This window comes from Talpa europaea (genome assembly GCF_964194135.1).
Source record: "Talpa europaea genome assembly, chromosome: 6".
Lineage (NCBI taxonomy): Eukaryota > Metazoa > Chordata > Mammalia > Eulipotyphla > Talpidae > Talpa > Talpa europaea.
This window is the reverse complement of record NC_140072.1, coordinates 21,870,741-21,885,383: the sequence shown is the minus strand read 5'-3', so window position 1 is coordinate 21,885,383 and position 14,643 is coordinate 21,870,741. Positions and strand designations below refer to the sequence as shown.

The 14,643-nt window shown below is 36.0% G+C and overlaps 1 protein-coding gene across 2 annotated transcripts in view; it reads right to left on the bottom strand.

Moving 5' to 3' along the window:
- The window catches only part of RMDN2 (regulator of microtubule dynamics 2), a gene marked incomplete at both ends in the record, with an annotated part of 36,344 nt that extends 22,053 nt beyond the window's left edge, over positions 1–14,291 (bottom strand). Inside the window, 3 exons of one of the 2 annotated variants that reach the window (XM_084235852.1) lie at positions 180–282; positions 659–833; positions 13,828–14,291. In XM_084235852.1, coding sequence (XP_084091978.1) covers positions 180–282; positions 659–833; positions 13,828–14,279 — 730 coding nt within the window. The remainder of the gene's footprint in view (positions 1–179; positions 283–658; positions 834–13,827) is intronic. The other variant, XM_084235851.1, reaches the window with a different exon arrangement.
- Between the last annotated feature and the right edge of the window lie 352 nt (positions 14,292–14,643).

The window sequence follows — 14,643 nt, the reverse complement described above, 5'->3', positions numbered from 1 at the left end:
ATACTTTAGTATTTAAAAAAACCTTTCTGTCCTAAGGCTTTGTGCATTTTTTAGCAACAGGTAATACTGTAATAAACATATTGGTTTTAGCTAAGATAATTGAGCTTTAATTAAAATTCATTATGGATTATAGACAATAAATGTGGAATATGGATAATCAATCTTTACAAAATACTTACCAATATTAGCATAATGTTTCTTTTCTTGTTTATCTGTAGATAGCTCACACATGTCTCCATATGCACGGGCAAGCCGCCAAATAAACTCAATTTCATCTCTAAACTGAAAAGGTAGAATTGCACTTCAGATTAACTCAGTGTGTGTAAATGCTAAGTTGTTATATTAATAACTAAAAGACAGAAAACTTAAAATACAGTTTCTCCTTCACCCAGAGTAGTATGTCTTATTCTTTGTTATAAAAGTCATTAAATATATATCAAATGAATAAAATAACCAGTAAATCTGCATAATCATATTTCTAGCTCTTAGAGACTAATGAATTCACATTTACTTTTCAAAAATTTTAGTCATATTAAACAAATATTTTGCATCAACTATTCAGCTTATGTCACATTTGCTATAATCATAATATGAATGAGGTAGTAGATTAAATAAAAATAAAAACTATACAAACATGTTATTGTCATATATCTCTTACCTTTTCCTTGTGGTCACAAAGTAGTTCAAAACTCTCCATCTTACTAGCCTCATTCTTACGTAAATTATCTGCCTTTTGAAGAAGGACATCTAAATTTAATTCTTCTATTTGTGTGTTAAATGCCTTTGGGTCAGGAAAACTCTGTTCTTCTGTGTCAGTATTAGCTGTAATATACCTAAAATTGCAGAAATAATCATCAATACCCTTGAAAATTATAGTATAATAGCCAGAATGATCAAATCATTCCATACTTACGCTTCAAACTCTGCAATGGTGTTCCTTTTAAACAAGGCTCTATAAAATTTGTCTCCTAACCCTGTCACCTTTCTGACCTTGCTTTCCTACCACTCATCTCACTCACTTAATTCCACACTGCCTGCCTAACTGCTCCTTAAAAGTGTCACGTATGCTCCTACCTTAGAACCTTTTGCTTGCTATTCCTTCTGATGGAATGCTCTTCTCTCAGAGAGCATATAACTTCATGCCCTCACTTCCTGTAATGTCACCTTCTCCATGTGGCCATTCAGACCTTGCTAATGCTGCAAGCCCCACACTCCAACCCTCCCCATTCCCTTTACTTCCAACCTCTCTTATCATGCCTGACTTTTTTCTGTAGTATATATCATCTTCTAATATACTATTTAGTTTACTAATCTACTACAAGTGTAATTTTTCATCAGTATCTCTCCCACTAGAATACAAGCTCTCTGACAATAGGATTTAACTTATGCATCAAGTGCCTAGAACAGCACCTGATATACAGTGGATACACAGTGAATATTATTGAATGTACAATGCAGAGTTGTAGGAACTGAGAGGACATTCAACTTTATAAAAATAATATACATTTATATATTTCATAGAAATATTTTTACATGCAAAACATTTATTTATAGTTTAGGATGATGTTCTGACTCAGCTTAGTTTTAAAAAAATTCATGTTGGGGCCTCCCTGGTGTCGCAAGGGGTTAAGCACCACACTATGAAGCAATCCACAGCCTCTGCAGCATGAGTTCGATCCCCAGCCAGGGAGAAACCCACATGGTGCAGCAGACCTCTCCTGTCTTGCCTGCTGCTCCCCTCAGCAGTGTATTTCAGTCAGTCTGCCCATTCTGTTCCCCACTCTGTCTCTGGTGAATCCTCTCACCGCCCCCCCATCCCCCACATCTCTGGCCTGTGCCCCAGCTCTTGTATGCACAAATAAATAAATCTTAAAAAAAAATTAAAAATTCATGTTACCTCCACCTTTGCTTTTGGTGACATACAATGCAAATAAATCACTTTGATTTATTCAAATCCTGTCCTGTTCTGAAAAGATTTTAAGGAGTTATATGAGGATATACAGCATAGAATACATTGGAAATAGAAAAGATAAAAACTAGGTAAAATGTTAGTGAGGTCAATTAAAAAAATACATCTACTTTAGATATCTACACTTGCCACGAGAGACACAAACGCAGTTCTTTATCTTCCAGCAGCCAATACAGTCACATTTCCTTGCAGATACTAAAAAAATACAAATGCAGCAAGTTCTTGAGAAAAGTGTAACCATTTCTAATACTAAAACTCAAACTTCTTGCAGTCTTTATTATAAAGACTTTATATAAAATGATATTTAACTTCTTCAACAAATTAATGGAAACTTCATTCTTCCAGTTATTTAGAATCATCCATAACTCTACTTTTTCTCTCTAAGCAATATCCAGTCTGTCAGAAATTTCTTTTGGTTCTATCTTCAAGATACATCCAGAATACAGGTACTTCTCACTACCTCAACTTACAACTGCCCTGGTCTAAACCACCATCTTCCTCATCTGAGGTCCTACTAAGGGCTTCCTATCATGACTCCCTGCTTTAATATTTTAACACATAGCTTATTTTCAACACAGTAGCCAGAATGATCCACTGTAACCTTTAAATGATCCTTTAAAACCTATATCAGATCATGTCAGTCTTTGCTAAAAACTCTTCACTGGATGTCCAAATTAAAATGAAAGCCGAATGGTCTGAGGACCCTAAGTATTCTGAGTCAATTCCTCCAATCTCATCTCCTATCCCTCTTTTACTTTTGCAGAGTACTGCAGGCATGCTGGTTGGTATTTCTGGAACACATCCGTGACACTCCATCCAATCAGTCAAGGAAATGAAATAAAAGGTGGTCAGATTGGAAAGAAAGAAATAAAGAACAAGATGGGCCTCCCTGGTGGCGCAGCGGTTGAGCGCTGGGTTGCGAAGCTGCCCGCGGCCTCTGCAGCGCCGGTTCAATCCCCGGCTGCTCCCCGGCCACCAGAGGAGGGTCCCACATGGCGCAGACCTCTCCTGCCGCCCGCTGCTCCCCTCAGCAGTGTACCTCACTTCTGCCTGCTCTGCTCCTCGCTCTGGCTCTGATGAATTCTCTCACCCTCCCACGCTTCTGACTGTACCCAGTGCATGTATAAAACAAGCAAACAAACAAACAAATAAATAAATAAAACATGCCTCTATTAAAAAAAAAAAAAGAAATAAAGAACAAGATGACATTATCTTGTTCATACAAAATTCTAAAGAATACACACACACACACACAAAAAAAAAAAAAACAATTAGAACTGGGCCTGGTGGCGCAAGGGGTTGAGCACTGCACTATGAAGCAATCCACAGCCTCTGCAGCATGAGTTCCATCCCTGGCCGGCCAGGGAACAACCCACATGGCACAGCAGACCTCTCCTGTCTCGCCCGCTGCTCCGCTCAGCAGTGTACTTCAGTCAATCTGCCTGTTCTGCTCCCCACTCTGTCTCTGGTGAATCCTCTCAACCCCCCCTTTTCTGGCCTGTACCCCAGCTCTTGGTTGCATAAATAAATAAATTTAAAAAAAACTATTAGAACTAATAAATGAGTCCAACAAGGTTGCAAGATACAAGATCAACCTAAGAAAAGCAATTGTATTTCTATATACTAGCAATGAACAATTCAAAAATAAAGAGAACAATTTCACTTACCATACTATTAGAAGAACTAAATTCCTAGGAACACATTTAACAAAAGATATGTAAGACCTGTACACTGAAAACTGCAACATGTTGAAATTAAAGAACCTAAATATGTCTCACTCTCATTGATTTAAAGATGGTATTATACAGAGATAAAGCAGTTCGTACTAAAATATCAGGTGGAAAATTTTTTCCAGAAATTGACAAGCTGATCCTAAATTTCACAGGTAATGCATGCAATGTAGGGTCATCCAGGATACCCCAAAAAATCTTGTTAAAGGAGAAAGTTGAAGGATTCAGGCTTCCTGGTTTCAAAATTTACTATCAAGTTACCATAATCAAAATAGTGTAGTCCATAAGGATAAACATATGGAATACAGATTAAAGGTCTATTAAAAATTAAGCCTCCAGAAATAAACCCTTATGTTTATGGTCAATTTATTTTGACAAGAATAACAATACAATTCAATGGAGGAAACAATATTATTTTCAACAAATGGTACTGGACATCCACATACAGAAGAATGAAGCTGAATCCTCTCTCTCTCTCTCTCTCTCTCTCTCTCTCTCACACACACACACACACACACACACACACACACAGACAGACACACACATACACATATATATACACACACACATATAGCACATAAATATTTATGATATACACACACACATACACACACTCTCTTCAACTCCCAATGAATCAAAAACTCAAATGTAAGAGCTAAAGCTAAAAACTCTTAGAAGGAAACATAGGAGGAAATATTTTGAGCACACATTAAGCAATGGTTTCCTAGCTATGACACCACAACCAACCAAAGAAAAAATAGATAAAATGGATTTTTTCAAAATTTAAAACTTTTGTGCTTTACAAAACAAAGCGTAACACAAAACCAAATCAATAACAAACCCTGGAAATCTGAATATGGAACTGAGGCTACAGGAGCGGGAGGGGAGAAAATGGAATGGGGAGGGTGCACAATGGGCTAAGATGGGGGACTAAGGGCGCTTTGGTGCAGGATGTGGTGTGATGACATACATCTGCCTCTGAACCACATATAGAGCTGGAAACCAATATTACCTCAATAAAAAAATAAACAAAATTTTTGTTTTCAAAGACATCATGTAGAATAAAATAGTCATTTTATTTTCTAAAAAGGAAATACTTAGAAATCACATATCTAATAAGAGGCTTGTATACTGAATATAAAAAGAACTGCTGTAACTAAATAATAAAGACAATAACTCAAGTTAAAAATGGGAAAGGACTTGAACAGATATTTCTCTAAAAGATGCTAGAAAGGAAATACACAAAAAGATACTCAATATCATTAATCATTAAGGAAATAGAAATCAAAACCATACACAAAAAAATCATTTAACGCCTTCTAAACTTAAACGAGATAATAATAAGTATTGATAAGGATATGGAAAAACTGGAACCTTCCTACATTGCTGATAGGATTATAAAATGGGGTATCAAGTTTGAAAAACAATTTGATAGTTTCTCAAAATGTTAAATACAGAACTACCATGACTCAGCAATTATACTTTTAAGTACACATTTAGGAGAAATGAACACATATGTTCACATAAAACACTGTTCAGGGAATACTCATAGGAATATTCATAATAGTCAAGAAGTGAAAATAACCCAAATGTCCATGAACTGAAGAATGGGTAAACATTATGATGAAACAAAGAAATATTATTCAACCAAAAAAAAAAAAAAAAACCCCGAAGAAGAATGCATGATACAACATGAATGAACCTTGAAAACATTATGCTAAAGGAAAGGTCACATACTGCATTGCTTCATCTTATGACATGGGCAGGGGCAGGGAAACAAACCATGGAAATAGCAGATTAATGGTTGACAGGGCCTAGAGATGGAGATAGGGAGTGGGTACAAGGTCTCATTGTGGGGTGATGAAAGGGTTTGGAAATTAGACAGTGGTGACAGCAACACCATTCTGTGAATAAAACTTTCAAGCTATATACATTAAAAGGGTCAATTTTATGGTGCATGAATAGTATCTCAACAAAAATGTTATATTTTATGAGAACAAAGAATAAAAACTTGAATACTCCATAACCATTAAATAAATCAAATCAGAAGTTATATTTATTCACACAGAGACAGACACCCACATTCACACCCACATATGCATGACAACAGAGAGAGAACACAGATAGCTTTATAGTGAAATCTATGAACTATCCAGAGACTCAGACTTACTCAAATTCTTTTAGTAATTAAAAAAGAGGAAACAACCTCGGTTCATTTATGAAAAGCTGAGACAAAACCAAACAAGGTTAGCATAAGAAATAAAAATTATATACCAATTTCACACATAAACATAAGTGTAACACTCCTTAATAAAACTGTATCAAGCAAGGGAGAATGCATCATCATAACCAAATTGAGTTTATCCCAGGAAATACAGCACAGTTTAATATAAGACAATTTCTCTAGTTCAACAAAGTGAGAAAAACTATATGATAATTTCAGTGGTTACCAAAAATTCTTTTCAATAATATTCAATACCATTTCAGGACAACAGAAATATCAAATCCACACACAAGGAATAGAAGAGGATTTCTAAACCTGATAAAGGTTAGATACCCAAAATTATAATACATTTCACACTCAATAATGAGGAAACATTAGAAGCATTCTCCTTAAAAATCAGAAGGATGTCCAATGTATAATAAACTATCTTTCAAAAAATACAGCAATTGAAGTTAAATTTAAACTGCAACATAGAGATCTTTTGAGAAAATGCAGTAAAGCTTATGAGGAAAGAGACTGCTATGAGAACCAAGTAAAGATTTCTAGACTACAGTCGTTACGTCTGAGATAATCTCTGATTTTAGATGCCTTCTCAGAGAGGATAAAGTCTGAGGAGACCTTATTTAGGAATTTTAATAGGTGAAGATTTGCCTTCATCTTGAGATGAGATCTCAATTTTTCAACTTCAAAGGGAACTGAGATGATGTTATTTTGAGATGGGGTAAAGCAACTACCATTTTTATAAAAGGAAGAAAATCCAACATTAAGAAGAGGAGAAATTACACGTTGAGAAGGATGCTGTTGAATTAAAGCCGTAGAATAATTTGTACCACGCCTTTGAGAATCAAAATGAAGGGAATCTTTCCTTATCTGGTCTCTTTCTTCATCCTCAGAGAGAATTCCACTTGGCTCATCGGAAAAGCTACTGAGAGTTGGGAGAGAATTAAAGGTTGCTTTGTCTTGTTGATAGGTGGTTTTCTCTGTAGAAGTCCATTGGGGTGAGTAATTAATTCTTGTTTCAATCGTTAATTGCATAGTGCTATATTCAGGAAGAAAAGAACTCGTGTATCTTCGAACATCAGTAATTCTTGAGTTTCTAGAAATGATTTCAATTTCACTCAGAAAAAATGTGTTCTGACTACTTGATTGAAAATCAAAATTATTAGAGTCCTCATAACAAGTAACCATACTTAGTCTAGGGCTAGACCGCAGTCTTAGGGATTTGAAACTGAAGAAGCGTGAGGGTTTTAAATCACCAAAGCTTGTTTTTCCTTGCGACTCAAAGTTAGCTCTACTTTGTCGACCACGAAGGTAAGCATTGCTTTTCTGAAATTTAAGAGATAAAGAACGTCTTCTTTTAGAAAAAGATAAGCTAGTAGATATATCTGAAGAAGATAAAACTTCATTTCTTTTAGCTGAATTGTCTTTACGCCTTGAAGGAGGTCGATGGGTTTTTTTAGGACGAGAAGGTTTGGCTGAATGGGTTTTAGAAGGGGCTCCGGGCTGTGGGTCTGAAGTAACTTGGTCTGCATGATGCTTTCGTTGGAAGCGCCAGTCCTGTTTGCAGCAGCTAGAGTGAGAAAAGGGTCAAATGAGGAAAAAAATAGGGAGCTTCCAAACCTCCTGAAGAATAATATCCACCTTATCATTATGGAAACAATACAGAATAAGAAAATTATGGCAGGTGAAGTTGATGGTCACACAGATGGGCCCATAAAAGAATGCCTATGTAAAAAAAAAAAAAAAAAAAAAATCTCTCTAATTATCTACACAGTACCTGCCCAGTCTCATAATCCTGGGGAAGATAAGTTGAAGACTCACAGAAAAAGGAAGAAAGAAAATGGAGGGAAAACATAATGTGAGTGCTTCAGAACTAAAGGGTCCCCAGAAGGAAAAGGTAGAACTTCCTGTTTTAAAAATAGTAATACTATCTGTTCCAGACTATTAAACTCCTATTTGAAAAGAATTAAACAGAATAAACGTATATTTTGTTGACTAATGCATTTTACAATATTAACCGTGGATGAAGCAGAACCTCTCTGGAGAGACTATCTCAACTGATAATTCAGGTACTCAGTTATTGTGGGAAACTGAAGGAAGCATTAAAGCTTGGTCTATGGATATGTCAATATTCATTAGCACATGAAACATAAAGAGAAGGCGTTTTTCTTCTTAAAGGCTTACCTTAAGCATTTTCCCATACTGAATTTAACAAAAAATAGATCTCTCCCCTCTTCTCTAAGCCATCTTCTTTAAGTCATAAAAATGCTCTGTGTAGGTGGAATGGGTCAGAAGACTGAATGCTTAAATTGTATGTGGAATTAGCATGGCAATAGCACAGAATGTGATGAGAGCAGACTCTAGAATCTAATGACATCAGCTTAGAATAAAATTCTTCAGTCGCTCCCCTTTCTGTAAAGTTGAAAAGCTCTTGACTATGGGATGCATATTCTGACTTCACTGTGTTCAGAGTCAGCCAACACATCAAAAGGTGAGAAAACAGCAGGATGAAGGCAATGACATATGTGATATCTGCATAAACCTTAACTTGCGATTCTCTCACAAGTTGCTCTCTACACCCCTGGTCTAGTAACTTCTTCTTTCACTTGAACCCTCTTTACTTCAGGTTTTTACACCATCCAGTGGTAAGGAAAAATGATTGTTACAAACTTTGGTCCAAAGATACATTGAAAAGGGAAAGGGAAAAAAAGCATAGATGCTCCCAAATGAAACAAGTTTCATCGATGTCAGCGGTAAAGTGTGTCACTGGACTGGAAGGGCCACAAGCACAGATCATGGAGATCTGCTCTGCCATTGTTCACGGCCCCTTGAAACAACTTAAACCCACTAACAGGCAAGGTTAACAGAATTATTACAAAGGAAATACTGCTCTCTCTTTTTCCAAATCAACTTGGAGCACCATCCATACAACAGGTATGTATAAACACACCTATGCATAAAACACAACCCAAATACAAGTTTGATTTCTCAGTATCCTACTTTGGGGTATCCTTTGGGAATCTCTTAAATTCCTTTTTAGAGGCCTAAAGCTCTTTAATTCCCACCATACAATTGTTAATTTGCAATTTGATTTTACACTATATACAAGCTAATAAATTAATCTGTTACTGTTTCCTGGATACTAACAGAAGATACACAATTATTAGGTCAGAGACAGAGAACTTTATTACTCACAAGCATATCAAGCAGTGTGATCACCAGCATATTACATTGGTTCTCCTTGGCTTCAGGTCCCGCAAGGTTCATGCAGAGGACATAGAGAGTTTTGCATTCATGGTTAGTAGTATCACACACAAAAAAGAACATTAAGCTTAGGGAATCTACTACTTTTATAGCAAGCAGTAAGTAAATATTCTAAGCCTGCTCTTGGCCCTGGAGGGAAACATTATCTTGTTCCTCAATGTTTCTCACCACAACCATGAGAAATGACCCGGCTAAAGAGGGATCACACAGACTATTACGACCTTCACAAAAATAACACTAAATAGATCACAGACATAAATGCAAAACTATAAAACTACTTAAAGATACATAGACATAAACCCAGATAAACCTGGTTATGGCAATGACGTTTTAGATGCAAGCACCAAACGCACAATCCATGAAAGGAAATAATTGATAACTTTCTGTGAAAAACGATGTCAAGAGACAGAGAAGCCAAAGACTGAGAGAAAATATCTGCAAAAACACATGTGATAAAGGACTATTATCCAAAACATACAAAGAGTTCTTCAAACCAACAATAAGAAAACAAGCAGCATGGTTTAAGAATGGGTGAAATACCTTAACAGATATCTCACCAAAGACAACACAGATGCCAAATAAACAACAAAAAGATGTTCCACATCATATGTCATCAGGGAGATGCAAATTAAAACAGCAAAGAGATAACTACTATATACCATTTAGAATAGCTAAAATCCAGAACACTGACAACACCAAATGCTGGTGAGGATATATAACATCAGGAACTCCCATTCATTGATGATGAGAATGCATATGATACAGCCACTGTAGAAGAGTTTGGCAGTTTCTTACAAAACTAAACATATTCTTACCATATGATCGGGCAATCATATGGATGTTTCTTACCATATGGATTGGGCAATCAACTCCTGGATGTTTACCCAAATAAGATGAAAACTTATGTCCACTCAAAAATCTGCACAAAAATGTTTATAGAATTGTCTTCATAATTGCCAAAACTTGCAGGCATGCAAAATGCCAAGATGTCCTTCAGTAGGTACATGGATAAATAAATTGTGATGTATCCAGATGATGGAATATTATTCAATGTGAAAAAAGAAATGAGCTATCAAACCATGAAAATATATGGGGGAAACTTAAAGGCATATAACTAAGTCAAAGCCTACTTTACATACTTTATGATTTCAAGGATATGGCATTCTAGAAAAAGCAAGACTATGGAGACAGTAAAAAGGTCAGTGGTGGGGGTAGGAGGTTGTCAGTAGGAGGGATGATAAGCAGAGTACAAGAATTTTTAGGGCAATGAAAATATTCTGTAGATACCATATGATAAATACTATGATTACATGTTTATCAAAACCCGTATAATGCACACCCAGCTTGGAGCAGAATGTAAACTTGGGTGATTATGGTGTGTTGTACATTGTAAGTGCATCAATTCTAACAAATGTGCCACTTTGGTACAGGATTGGAAGGGGGCTATCTGTACATGTGTGGAGGTAGGGGCATATGAGCTCTCGCTATATACCTTCCCCTCAATTTTGCTGTGAAAATGAAAACTGCTCTAACTAAAGTATTAATTTTTAAATATCAAGGACATAAAGTGTAGTTAGGATCTTACATTCTCGGCACACCAAACAAGATGTGCAGGAGAATATGAGGGCCAAGGATGATTCTCACTATAGCAATCTATCATTTATCTCCCCTTTTTTTGTGAGATTGTTGTCTGTTCCTAATAATGAGACGATGAACACCTTTCAAGTGCCTATTTGCCATCTGCATATTTTCTTTGGAAAAGTGTCTATTCACATCTCTATTCATTTATTTTATTTTATATATCTTTTACAGCATTTTTCATTTTTGTACAACGTATGCATTTTCATCTTGGTTATAGTCCCTGCAAAATTTCCACCACCCTTGTTTTGATCCTACTCCCTTGTCCCCCGCTGTAGTGTGTCTCTGGTTTATAGTTGCTTGTTGATTTTCTGTTCATTTTTTAATTGGGCTGTCTGGTTTTATTTTGTTGTTGTTCAGCTTTATGAGTTCTTTACATATTTTGGATATTAGTCTTTTTTCAGACATGATGTGCAAACATTTTCTCCCATTTAATAGGGTGTCTTTGTTTTGGTGCAGATTTGTTCTTTCACTGTGAGAAGCTCTTTAGTTTGATGTAATCCCATTTATTTATTTTTGTTTCCTTTGCTGTTGGAGTCAAATTCCCATTTAGCAGTAGGTGGTCTGTGGCTTTACTTTTATGTTGTTGTTGTTATTATTGTTGTTATTATTATTAGGATTGGCCCCAGTAGGTTTCTGTAGGCCAGTGTTACAAGTTGTTGTGTCAGCGAGGTAGGGGAAGGACATGAAGAGGAACAGTCACTGTTGCAACATATTACAAAGGGGATCAGGATCATGTTTGTGAAACCTCTGATAACCTTCTTTTCTGTAGTCCCAGAACTGAGACTAAGTGCTCTGCTGTGAGTGCACCTCACCATGTCCGTATAGGTTCTGAGAGCTGCAGTGGGGGCTGCATTCTAGACTGCTTTCTCTGCTCTCCTTGCTGGGATCTCAGCCCCTGCGGAGAACCTGTTTTCTTCCCATGGGCTTTCACCTGTGCGAAGGGCATGCAGCTCCATAGTGTCTACTCTTTCCTCCCAAGGGCTGTGGGTGGGTGGTACCCTGCCCGAAGTGTCTCCTGCCCTGCACTGCCAACTCTACATATTTCCACCCATCGTCCATCACACCTGTGCTTGGATCTTGCTGACGCCCCTCTACTTAGTGTGTGGTAGTTGCTGTGGTGCAGGGGTTAGTTCAGCCTCACTCTGTGCTGTGGGATTCTCAGAGTGGCATCTCTTTCTCGCTAATTGTTAAATATTCCTCTTGAAAGCAAAGCAAAGAACCTCCTCTATTACCATCTTGTTGACATCAATGTTAAAGTTTCAATATGTTTAGTTTTTCTTAATAACCTTATGTGACTGTTATTCATAAATCTTACAAATCCTTCTTGAACCCACATAAACAATTTGTTCATACCATTACTTAAAAGTAATTAGGTTCCATAATTATCTGCTTCTTATTTGTCCTAAACTTATCAAAAGTCCCCTCTCTGAAATTTAAAAAAATTTTAAACAAATCTGTGCTCAACTTAAAGAGGGTCTTTTTGATCCGAGGCCATTCATCTTTTTGGCCTTTATTGGTCTACACTACAGAGGGCTGCCCTCTCCCCTCTTAGTCTATGGGTCTCCTCTGATTAGTCACTAGATTAATTTACAGAAAGATAAGATAACCATACACTCATCTTCAAAACTCTCAACATTACATTGGGATTTCTATCTTACTGTTGTTTTTCATACCCTTAATAATTAATTTCTTTTTTCTAAGTTCCAGTTCTCATTTAGAACTACTTTAGATTCCTTTCAATTATGTCATTGTCTATTTTGAATCCAATCTACAACTTTCTTTTCTTCATGAACACAAATTTTTAAGATCTTCCTGTTATTGAGATGTATCATTTGTGCCTCTTTCTGAAAGATTGGTGAGAAGTTATTTCTCTGACTCATATATAAAGATGCTAAGTGATTTTAGTCCAACATCTGATGAATTGTTTACATTTCCAAATCTTTGAAATCTCCATTTTATCTCTACCCTTTGTTTCTACTCCAGCTTTCTTCTCCAATCCCAATGTAATGTAGCAGATCATGCATTCATTCAGGAAATATTTGGTATCTACTCAGGGTTAGGCATAAGGTATTAGGCATAAGGATTACATCATTAGGAATACAATAATGAAAACATAGGGTCCTTGCCCTTAAGAATTTCAGGCTGCGTCATATTTACTAGTGCTTTTTTTTTTTTTTTACTAATTTGCCACTTTTTCCTCAAAACAAGTCAGGCACATTTTCTTTATTCATAAATCATTTATTTTTCTCCAAAAATGTGTTCTTGCTTTTATGTTCTTGGTTTTTGAATCCAATTTCAGGCTGCGTCATATTTACTAGTGCTTTTTTTTTTTTTTACTAATTTGCCACTTTTTCCTCAAAACAAGTCAGGCACATTTTCTTTATTCATAAATCATTTATTTTTCTCCAAAAATGTGTTCTTGCTTTTATGTTCTTGGTTTTTGAATCCAATGTACTATCCTGTGAGGAAAAAACTGAATCCTTACATATTCTCAAATCATTGTAGGTCTATGCTGCTGCCCAATTCAGTAGTCCCATCTAGTTATTTAGATTTAAATTAATTACAATTAAATAAATTAAAAATTCAGTTCCACAGGTGCACTAGCTACATTTCAAGAGCATCACAATCATATATGGCGAGTGGCTACCGTACAGGGCAATACATAGAGACCTTTTCCGTCATCATGGAAAGTTCCATTGGACATAGACACAATTAAAAACAGGTTACTCGTTTTGGCAAATAGTTACTGTTTTCGTCAAAACTTACATGATACCGCTAATCCTATTATTTACATTCCTTTTGTCTATACAGTGTAAATTACCTCAGATATTAACCACTACTGAATATGGTTTTAATTATAATGTAAACCAAAATAATGACTCCTTTTTATGTCTTGTTAGTAGTGGAAATATATGAATAGAAATGCATAATGAAAGTACCTAAATAATAGCAATTAGGCAATGAATAGTCAACATGGGAAACATCTTAAAGAAACTTACCCTCCTTCACTTTCTGCTTCTTCTGAACTATTACTTGTTGCTGAACTGTGAACTGTGGCCAGCCTCTTTTTTCTGGCTCTGTGCTGAGGACTTATCTTATGAACTGTTACCTTCCCTCCAAGTTCACCCTGTATATATTCCTCCAGCTTTGGAACAGTTTCCTTAAGAACTCTGATCTCTTCCTTGAGTTCCTCCATATTCTTCAGTACTTCATTTAACTTTTCTAATATTTGAAGTTGTCTTTTTTGAAATATCGCTGCTGTTCCTTGACTATTATGCATTTCATCTTGAAAAGCGATGGAATCCAGTGTATTGCCCAGAGAGAGAAAGTTAGGCATGTTCATTGCCATCCTTGGCTTATGAACCTTGTGATACCACAAAAGCAGCAAGCTGATTCCAGTAGTTCCCACCATTATGCCAAGTATCAGTTCCTTGTTTGTAGAATGAGGCATGGCTTGCTTTTTGTTTCTAAAATGAAAAGCATAAATGTGAATGAATATTGTTTCTGGCTTTGCCTAAGACAAAATTAGAGCTTTGTTTATCAATTGAAGCCAGGCCCATCTACATGATAAAAAAAAGAGAACTTGATAAATACTAAATCATAAACTAAAATATTTTATGAGTACTTGCCTCTATAATGTATGTGACTCAACAAAAATACTTACTTTAAAAATATCACTGATGTCTAAAGTTTTACCCTGAATTTAGAATCTGTATTCTACATGACTGTTCTGAAACATACTCCTTACCATGTATTTATTAAAGGTGTGAGAGAGGAAAAATCACTATACATTTGTGAAAAAACTAAGAATTCAA